Source organism: Bubalus bubalis, chromosome 16 (genome assembly GCF_019923935.1).
Source record: "Bubalus bubalis isolate 160015118507 breed Murrah chromosome 16, NDDB_SH_1, whole genome shotgun sequence".
Taxonomy (NCBI): Eukaryota; Metazoa; Chordata; class Mammalia; order Artiodactyla; family Bovidae; genus Bubalus; species Bubalus bubalis.
The window spans coordinates 49,982,425-49,993,016 of record NC_059172.1 but is presented as its reverse complement, the minus strand read 5'-3'; the positions used below and the strand labels follow the sequence as shown (position 1 = coordinate 49,993,016).

The window sequence follows — 10,592 nt, the reverse complement described above, 5'->3', positions numbered from 1 at the left end:
ATTTAAATTAGAATAGCTGTTGCCAAATTGCCTTCAAAAAGACAACCATTTTATAGTCCCACCAACAATAAACAAGAATGTCTTTCTTTACAATGTGCAGTTTTGTCAGTCTGATACTAAATAATCTTACCTTATCTTAAATCTGCATTTTACCTCTCCTATGAGGTGGTTGAATATTTTTTCATTTGTTTAAAAGTATTTTCTGTGAACTGAGTGTTCACGTTCTTTGCCCATTTAATGAATTCTTTTAAATTAATGTTTAACAACAAAGACACTGCTTTCCCCTTGTGATTTGCTCCAGTCTCCTCAAAGGCAGGAGGCCCTGAAACAGGTGTTCAAGGTCCTCTGCTATTACACAACACCCTCTTTTTATCTCATATGGGTCTCCATCCCCAACACTACTGTCTGCTCCCAAGGAAGGGACCTTTATGGTTTCCTCATACCTCATACCCCTCCCACAATCCCATGTCTGCTCTCCCATCCCTCCTCTCAGCAGCGTGCTCTCAGTCAAATCTGACCAGTCCTTCAGGGTCCAGCTGAATTCCACCTGTCTAGGATGCCTTTCTTTCTCTCTTTTTTGCCATTGTGCGTGGCTAGTGGGATCTTAGTTCCCTGACCAGGGCTCAAATTTGAGCCCACAGCAGTGAAAGCATGGAGTCCTAACCACTGGACCACCAGGGAATTCCCTCTTTTTTTTTCTTTTTTTAAATAATTCTTATTAGAGTGCAGTTGATTTACAATGTTGTGTAGCTTCTACTGTATAGCAAAGTGAGTTAGTTACACATATATACATTCTTTTCATTCTTTTCCCATATAGGTCATTGAGTATTGAGTAGAGTTCCCTGTGCTATAATGTAGGTTTTTATTGACTGCTGAGTCACTTCAGTTGTGTCCAACTCTTTGCAACCCCATGGTCTGTAGCCCTCCAGGCTCCTCTGTCTGTGGGATTCTCCAGGCAAGAATACTGGAGTGGGTTGCCATCCCTCCTCCAGGGGATCTTCCTGACTCAGGGATCGAACCAGTGTCTCTTATGTCACCTGCATTGGCAGGCAAGTTCTTTACCGCTAGCACGACCAAGGTCCTTATTAGTGGGGCTCCTTTCTGAATCTAGCCTACAGTTTCACTTTTAGATGAGTTTCATCCCACCAATCACAGCCCTCCCAGAGCCCATCTTCCTCTCTGTCCGCTCTCAGTGTGTAGGGCAGTCAGGATGGAGTGTGTTTCACGCACTCAACCTGCATTTACTGTATACATCAGTCAGGCACTATTCCAGGAACTGGGGATATGGCAGTGAGTGAGACACAACAAGCACCTCCTCTTATCCAGCTGACATTTTACTGGTGGGTGTGTTCGATAATATACAACAAAAAGACAATAAACAAATAAGAATGTCAACTAAGTGCACAGAAGTAAAGGAATAGACAGTAAGGGGAGGGAAAGGGTCTCCTTTAGACAGGTCAGGGGAGAGAACCCTCATGAGATGAGAAGAGAGCCACAAAAAAGCAGCTTCCAGAGCCCCCATGCAATGGCACCCCACTCCAGAACTCTTGCCTGGAAAATCCCATGGATGGAGGAGCCTGGTAGGCTGCAGCCCATGGGGTCGCAGAAGAGTCGGGCACGACTGAGCGACTTCACTTTCACTTTTCACTTTCATGCATTGGAGAAGGAAATGGTAACCCACTCCAGTATTCTTGCCTGGAGAATCCCAGGGACAGAGGAGCCTAGTGGGCTGCCGTCTATGGGGTCACACAGAGTCGGACACGACTGAAGCGACTTAGCAGCAGCAGCAGAGCCCCCACTAGAGGCTCTGCCTGGGGGGTGGGTGGGGTCTGTGCTTCTAAAGATGGAAGAGAAGAAGCATGGCTTTCAGCACCTATCACTAATCTCCGCATCTTCAGGGTTCTGTGTTTGGTGTGTCTGGGGAAAACCCGTACCCTCCAGCTTCATCTGCCTGCTGCAAACTTGGGAAAATGAAATCATGCCTGACCCGGGATTAACAGAGCACGTATAGGTAGCCAGGGTCCATTTAAGCACTTCACACCACTGCTATTTGATCTACTGTCCTAACCCATGTGGTATTTACTGCGAACTTTTTACAATGGAAGAAACCGGGGCTCGGAACATGGAAGTAACCTGTTGAGGTTTAGATGGTTTAGACAAGAAGTACAGTTCCTGGAGAGTTGTGTCGCGGGGGTCCGGTGGGCTATCACTGGGGCATTCGAGGAGTTTGCCTGTCTCAGGAGTTTGCCCGCCTCGCCCCGAAGGCGGCCCCCGCCCTGCTGCGGCCTCAGGGGCCAAGGGGCATGCGGCGGGCTGGGGGCGGGGAAGGCGCGGGGACAAAGGCCGCGGCTACCGCGCCGCGGAGGGCGGGTGCGGCGGCGAAGTCCCGCCGCGGTGCCGGGACCCGGCGAGCCCGGGCACTGGCCGCGCGCCCGTGCCGCTAAGAACCAGCGCCTCAATGGATCGCCCGGGGGCGCAGCCCGGGCCCGCGCAGGCCGAGCCCGCCTGGCCGCCGCCCGCGCCGCCCCCGCCCCCGCCCCCTCCTCCTCTCCCCGCGGCGGCTCCGCGCGCGGCGAACATGGCGGCGGCGACGGTCGGGCGGGACACTTTACCTGAGCACTGGTCCTACGGCGTGTGCCGGGACGGCCGCGTCTTCTTCATCAAGTGCGGCGCGGGAAAGCCAGGACGCGGGCCGGGGCGCGGGCAGGCGGGGGTGCGGGCCGGGTGGGTGCCCCCGGAGCGGCGGCGGCGCTAACAGGTGCACCTTTCTCTCCCCGCAGTGATCAGCTCCGCTACACGACCTGGCTGCACCCGCGCACCGGGGAGCCCGTCAACTCCGGCCACATGATCCGCTCAGGTGGGCGCCGGAAGGGAGGAGTGGGGCGCCTGGGGGGGCGGGGGGCGTGCGCGTGGGTGGCCCAAGTTTGATCGGACTTTTCTCTCGTTCCCGCAGACCTGCCCCGTGGCTGGGAGGAGGGCTTCACGGAGGAGGGCGCCAGCTACTTCATCGAGTGAGTGTTGGGGGCGCCGGGCCCGTACCTGTGCCTTGAGGGTCCGATCGGGTTTCCGACGCGCCCGCGCTCCCTCCCCCCGCGCGGGTCCCGGCGGGTTGGCGCGCACTGAGCCGTACTCGTGTGAGGTTTTTTTGTGCCTGATTTGTGTGGCGGGCTCTAGGGGGGAGGTGGGGAGGAGGCCGTATCTACACAGGGGGATTCCGGAGTAGGGCCCTATGCGGGCGCCGGGGGCTTCAAACTGCGCCCTGGACACCGCGACTGGGCGGGATTCGGGCGCTGTTGCGATGGGATGGACACACCCCCTCACTGGGGTCTCCGGCTGCAAGGAACCTGGCGCGCGCCGGGGTTGGGGAGAGCAGAAGTAGGAGTTCTGATCCGGGTCCAGCAGCTGGGGTTCGGGAGGGAGGAAGAGAGACGGACGGTCTCATCTGGTGGAATTTTATTTTCGGGGGCGCGATCTCTCGGATGGTTGGTGGAGAGTCGGAACCGCACTCCGCACAGCTCCAAAGCAGGGGCCTGCGGGGGAGAGAGAGGGTGGGGAGGGGAACGGTCGGCCAATTACGTTCCTCGAAGACTATGTATATCTTCAGCTAGTGCTCTACCAGGACTTTCACTCCTGCCCGGTAGTCAGTCAGCTTTTCCGTAAAAGCTCGGGAGCCCCAGTCGACAGGTCCCCTAGACCTAGGTGTGCAGGAATGAAATCGAGGCCCAGGGAGTTCAGGCGCCCTTCCGACGCTAACACTAGTATAGTCTTTACTTTCTCACTCTGGGTGTGGACCTGTGTTGCAGCGTTTTTTTGCAGCCTCCTGCCTGCTCGCCGGAGTTCAGAAACTGCTTTTGATCCTTTGCCCCAGTACCTGGCACAGAGTAGGTACTCGGTAAATGTTTGCTCACGGAAAGAATAAACTAGCCAAAGGATGGACGCGGGTGTATGTTAAGGGTGAGTGAGAACTCCTTTCTTCACCAACTGAAACATTGCTAGTCAGTAGTGGAGCAACATATTTGAAACTCGAATGGTCTAAAATACCCCAGAGCCTCCCTCCCCGTTTTTGGGCTCTGGCAGGTGGTTGAAATTCTGTTGGATGAGATTTATCATAATGACCAATAGCTGTTTTGCTGTTCTACCTCACATTTGTGTTTGAGAAAGAAGTTGGGGAGCTGGCTGGTGTCAACTTGAAAAATAGTCACAACCTAAAAGTTGAGAGTTATGGTTTATTCGGTGGAAATTTTTAGGTCTCAAGCCTGGGAGGCAGCATGTCAAGTAACTCTGAGAGAAGTGCTCAGGAGGTGAGGGGAGGAGCCAGTTTTGCAACAAAGGGCAGGTTGTCTGAACATCAAAAGATTATTGTTAATTAAAGAAAACCATATATCCCAAGTTAAGGAATTTAGTGTCTTCTGTGTATGGAAAGATATAAGAGTCTGGATTCAATGACATCATTTTTTTCCTATGCACCTCAGCTAGGATCCTGGTTTTCACATCCTGAGCTTCCTTTCCTCAAGGGCTTATGGTAGGGAGTGGTTATAGTCTGAGGGCTGCTGCTGCTGCTAAGTCACTTCAGTCGTGTCCAACTCTATGTGACCCCATAGACTGCAGCCCACCAGGCTCCCCCATCCCTGGGATTCTCCAGGCAAGAACACTGGAGTGGGTTGCCATTTCCTTCTCCAATGCATGAAAGTGAAAAGTGAAAGTGAAGTCGCTCAGTCCTGTCCAACTCGACCCCATGGACTGCAGCCTATCAGGCTCCTCCATCCATGGGATTTTCCAGGCAAGAGTATTGGAGTGGGGTGCCATTGCCTTCTCCCTGAGGGCTGCTAGATGGCAGGTATTCTCCTTCCTGAGTTTCCTTAGGGCTGCAATCGCTGATGATTGTGACGTCCTTGTTTCCTGATATGGCAGGAAATATTCTATTTCTTACTGGGGCCTCAGACTTCTTGGTCAGTGGGCTTCTCTGGCTCATAACTGCATTTATTGATGTTATGAGATTTCTCCTGTGTACCACACATTGTTTAGGCATTGCGACTACGGAAGTGAATGAGGCAGACACTGGTCAGGTGCTCAGGGAGTTTGCAATGAGTAGGGGAGGGAAGGAAGCAGAAAAACAGGTAAAAAGACAAACAAGAGTAATGTCAGATAGTGGTAACTAGCATGCAGAAAATTAAAGATGATGTGGTAAGTAACTGGGTGATTTGGTTGGATTGGAGGTTAGTGTTGGAGTTCTGAATAGGTGACATTTAAGGTATAATTTGAATGACAAGAAAGAGCCATCTTTGTGTTGATGAGCTGGTAAAGCATTTCTAGAAGAGAGAAACGGCCAGTGAAAGGGCTTTAAGGCACAAAAGAGCTTCAAATTTAAGGAGCAGAAAGGCCAGTGTGGCTGGAGTGTGGTGCAATAAGGGAGAAAGTGGCAGAAGAGGCTGCAGGATCTTAGTTCCCCAACCAGGGATTGGACCTGGGTCCAGGCAACCGCTGGACGGCCAGGGAGTTACCTGATTTACATTTTCAGAATGGTCGCTCTGCCTGCTCTAGTGTGGGCTGTAGGTGGACAAGTGCAGGGACAGCGGTGGGAGGCTATTGCTGTAGTCCAGGCAGGAGTTAATGAAGGCCTGACTGAGGGTGGTAGGTAGTGCTGGAGATGGAGAGAAGTAGTCTTGGTGATTGGGTTGCAGTCTGTGAGAAAAAGACAAGGGTCAGGGATGACTCCCAAGGGCTTGAGCACCTGAGTGGATGGTGCTCATGTCACTGAGATAGGAAGGCTGGGAGCAGGTTTGAGGGGTGGGGGAGAGCATGAGATCTTGTTTTGCCATGTTACATTTTGATGTGACTGTATCAGTTAGTCAGATGTGTGAATCTGGGCCTGGGAGAGAGAGAGGACTGGAGATATACATTTGGGCATCATAAGGTTATTCAAGGCCTAGATTCGATGGAATCACTTAGAAAAAGAGTTTAGAGAAAAGATCACCTAAGCCTTGGGAGAGAGTAGCATTTAGAAATTGGCAAAAGATAAGGACTGAAAAGGTAGGAGAAAGCCCAGGAGAATGAGGGATCCCACAAGCCTAAAGGACAAATCCTGAGTGAAATAAGTAGAAAAGAATACTTGGGGTGAGGAAATAGTAAGTATAGGCAAATCTTTCAGGTGGTTTTGTTGCAAAGTGGAGTTGAGGAACTGAGAACTGGAGAGGATGTGCATTTGGGGGGTGCATTGTTGTAGAGGGAGATTATACAGCATGTTTTGTTTGGATGGGAACGATCCAGTAGAGATGGAGAAGTAGATGATGCAAGAAAGAGATGGGACAGTTACTGGAGCAGTGTTTCAGCGATAGTGGGAGGGAAGGCATCCAGGACTTCAGTCTCATTGGTCTCAGACAGGAACCAGGCCTTTTAGCCATTTGCAGAAAGGAAGAGGGTGAGTGCCAGAGCTGATATAAGGAGGTTGATAGGGTCGGTGAGAGGAGAGGTAGGTATTCCTTTCTGATAGGTTCTGTCTTTTCCATGAGGTATTAGGCAAAGTCTTGGGCTGGGGGACTTGAAGAGTGTAGGATTCTATAGTCACAGCCTCCCAACCTTCCTGTCTTTTGCTGACTCTTCTCTAGTAACTGGTATCAAGTCCCTGGTGATCATCTTACAGCAAACCCTGACTCCCTACTTGGCACTCTAACTCCTAGGGCCTTGACGAGTCCTCCCAGGCCCAGGGGAAAGCAATATGTGAAAGTGTCCCTGTGCTCAAAGGTGATCTATGTGGGGAAGCTGAGACCCTATGGCTGTCGATTATATTGCCTACCTCCCCTGACAATTTCTTGAGAGACTTAAGGGTTTGCGAGTTACTGTTCTCCTTTTCCCCACATAAAAATATTCTTTCAGTCTGCTTTCTTAGATTTGCTATGAGCATTTCTGAGTGTTGTATTTTTTATGGATCCTCTTCCAATAGGACTCAGTTAGAGGGATGAAGCACATGTGCAGCTGCTTGTATTTTCCCTACTGGATCCTCAGACTAGAGAGTCATGTGAATTTTTTAGGATGCATCAGTAGATTTGGCAGATGTTTGAATACTTTCCAGAGAAAAGTTTCTTGAAGCAGAAAACCTTGAGCTAAGGCAGGTGGATTTTAGTTTGATTTCTGCACTTTTGATTCGTTTTGGGGTTAACTTGGGACAGAAACAAGGACTCTGCTCCTGGTTCTCCTGGTTCTAGACTCCATGATGCTGGTATTCCCTAGGAAGACTTCCTGTAATCCAGCGCTTCTGTACTTTCTCTTAGCCAGAGACCAAGTTATGATAGTAATTGGGATAGTAGTGTCATTAATAGCAATAGCAATGGTAGTAATAGCAATTATGTAATGCTGCTGCTGCTAAGTCACTTCAGTCATGTCCGATTCTGTATGACCCCAGAGACGGCAGCCCACCAGGCTCCCCCGTCCCTGGGATTCTCCAGGTAAGAACACTGGAGTGGTTTGCTGTTTCCTCCTCCAATGCATGCATGCATGCTAAGTTGCTTTAGTCGTGGCCGACTCTGTGTGACCCTATGGACAGCAGCCCACCAGGCTCCTCTGTCCACAGGATTCTCTAGGCAAGAATACTGGAGTGGGATGCCATTTCCTTCTCCAGCAATTATGTAATAGCTTCATCTTTTTGAGTCCTTGAAAAATGCCAGAAACTGTTTTTGTAAGTATTATCTGATTTAATTCTCACAACAACTTGATGAAGTAGGAACTGTTACTAGTTCCATTTTACCAACGAGGAATCTTGTATAATCCTGGGTATTCAGGTGGAAAAGGGCAGTTGATGTTCTTCAGTACCTTTTCTTTTTTGAAATGTTATTTATTTATTTTTGGTGGTGCTGGGTCTTCATTGGTGCTGCAGAGTGGTCTTTTCTCTGGTTTTGGGGACCAGGGGCTATTCTTGGTTGCGATGTGTGGACTTTTCATTGTGGCGGCTTCTCTTGTTGCAGAGCATGGGCTCTAGGGCATGTGGGCTTCAGTAGCTGCGGCTTGCAGACTCTAGAGCACGGGCTCAGTTAGTTGTGGCATATGGTTTCAGTTGCTGCATGACATGTGAGATCTTCCTGGACCAGGGATTGAACCTGTGTCTCTTGTATTGGCAGGCAGATTCTTTACCACTGAGCCACCAGGGAAGCCCCATCCAGTACCTTTTCTTATTGATCCTTCTAACAGGCCCTAGAAGCAGCAAATCATGGATTATCCTGTTTTACAGATGATGAAATTCAAGTTCTTGAAAGTTCAGTTATTTGGCTAAAGTGTTAGAGCTGGGAGGTCTTCATGGTCACCATGGTGGTGGTGGTGGTGGTGGCTTCTACCCCACATCACCAGTGAGAGCTCGTGTTGATACTTGAAGCAGCCTTGTATCATGTGTCATCACTCTGAGTCAGGCTGCCCAGGGCTCACGTGGCTACACCCCTTCTTTGTTTTACTGGGGATTGAGGTGCCTTGAATGGGCAGCAACCCTTGGTATCCTGTGCTGACTGGTGGTGGTGGTGCATGTCTCTGATGAGTAAGAAATGGAAGACATTAATTTTTTTTTTCCTGCACTATATGGCTATTGGGAATCTTAGTTCCCCAACCAGAGATGGAACCCATGTGCCCTGCAGTGGCAGGGTGGAGTCCTAACCACTGGTCCATCAGGGAATTCCCCATTAACTATTACTTAGTGAAAACAGTTTGACAGACACACCCTTTTCAAACATGAAACCCATGAAGGAAAAGTTCTAGAAGAGGCTTTTGGAGCTAGAGTATTACAGTGGGCTGGTCTTCAGGGTTTCATGGAACCCTGTAAGTTGGGTTCTCCCTGTAGCAGCCTTTGAATACATCTTAAGTTGACAAGCAGGATGAATGGCACAGAGGAGGGGTCCTGGCTCCTCTGAGACTTTAGTGCCCAGCACAGCACTGGACAGAGTAGGCATTGGTATTATTGAAGTAGGTCAGGGGTGTAGGGGAAACTGGGCAAGTTGAAGGAACAAAGCCGTCGGAAACCACACCTGTCAAGGCTGATGCCTGAACCTCAGGCTTCTTGGATGTTGTTGCTTGCTGTCAAGAACAGCACTCAGTGCCGGAACCTGGCATCCTTTGGCTTCTTCACCTTATAACCTCATGCCATGTGTCTGGGGAACGAGACGTCTGTTCGTCTTTGGACCAGGCCCCCCACCCTCCCTGGTTACCAGGCTTTAGTGTCTGCTGTAACTTGGCTTCAGGGTCCTGGTGGGAAACAGATGATTGCACAAGGTCTCATCTAGCTTGAAGGCCCTCGATTTTAGCTTTCAAGCCTTCCAGGGCTGTCCTGTGTAGATGCCATTCTCCTTGTGGGTGCCCATTGGATTAAGGCCAGCTTTTCCTCCCAGCCCTTTGGACTGCAGTAGATCACAGGACAGGACTGGAAACCTGATTTGCAGTACCCTGTGCAAAATCAGAGTGTTTTAAAAGCCATGCAAAAAGGTGCCATTAAAGGTATTAAAGTATAAAGATCCTTTCTTTGCTTCTGCAGGCTTTCCCTCCACTTGTCGTGGCATTTCTACTTGCTATCGATATTTAATGTCATTCTAAGTTTAGAAAAATAAAAAATTTAAATTCTTGGCATAAATCTTGTGGTTCCTCTCTGTATTGTGGAATATAAAGTTTTCAGTGCAAACATTAGGTCTTTGACCTCACAGGCTGAATCACCACCATCATGCCCCACTCCTAGACACCATGGGGCAAGAGTGCTGGTGCTCAGGGAGTAGCAGCCTGGGCCAAGCTGTGTGCTCCGAGGCGGCTGGGAGCGGGCAGGCAGAAGAACCCATCGCATGGAGGCAGGGAGTGGAGACCAGGCGTGAACCGAGGCTTCAGGCCTCCTTCAGAAGGATTACTCCTCTAGAATAATGCTGAATATCTAGAGTGTGTGTTTTTATTCTGCAAACACAGTCTGAAATTAAAGGGAGAGAGGAGGAATTGGGGAGTGAAGGTTGAACCAGGCGTGACAGGACGTCCAGGTGGGGACCCCAGTCGGCTCTAGGCACTAGGTATAGAAGCCTGTGAATACAGGATGGCCCAGGAAACTGCCCTCTTGAAGTTTAATTAAGCCATCAGCCAAGGGAGAGTCTTCCAGGGCACCCCTAGGAAGAAATCTGTCCCGTCTGCCACGTATTCCTCCCTAGACAAATGTTGAACTTCATGGTGGTGAAATTTGTCTTGTAGCACGCCAGCCTGTTCATTCAGGTATTTGTCATCTTTCTCATTGAGGTATTGCTGGGAACAGCAGTCCCAGCAATTCTTTATTTCAAACCAGAAGGCAACAGTTCCACAAAGAATGACTGGGAAATTAGTAGCTTACATCTGTTTAGAAGGGAAATTCTGAAACCTCTTGTTGTTGAAGGTTAAGAAAAGGTTCTCCCAGCTTGCAAGCCTTGGCGTAATCCCACATTTTATGTTTCATTTCCTGGTTGCTTTATCAAGGGTGAAAACTGGCTCATAGATTGAAATGTTAGGTTCTGTGTGAAAGGAACAAGAGCGTTGTTGTGTAGAGAGCTGGGGAAGGATTAAGAGTTGTAATTTGTGCCACGGTCTCAAAACCATCCCAGAAAAGATCTGGCAAA

At 49.8% G+C, this 10,592-nt stretch overlaps 1 protein-coding gene across 9 annotated transcripts in view; it reads left to right on the top strand.

Moving 5' to 3' along the window:
• The first annotated feature begins 2,505 nt into the window (after positions 1–2,505).
• PLEKHA7 (pleckstrin homology domain containing A7) overlaps positions 2,506–10,592 on the top strand; it is a 229,650-nt gene continuing 221,563 nt past the window's right edge. For all 9 annotated transcript variants that reach the window (XM_025266706.3, XM_025266703.3, XM_025266704.3 and 6 more), the window contains exons 1-3: positions 2,506–2,664; positions 2,781–2,857; positions 2,954–3,011. In XM_025266706.3, coding sequence (XP_025122491.2) covers positions 2,579–2,664; positions 2,781–2,857; positions 2,954–3,011 — 221 coding nt within the window. In that variant the 5' untranslated portion in view covers positions 2,506–2,578. The remainder of the gene's footprint in view (positions 2,665–2,780; positions 2,858–2,953; positions 3,012–10,592) is intronic.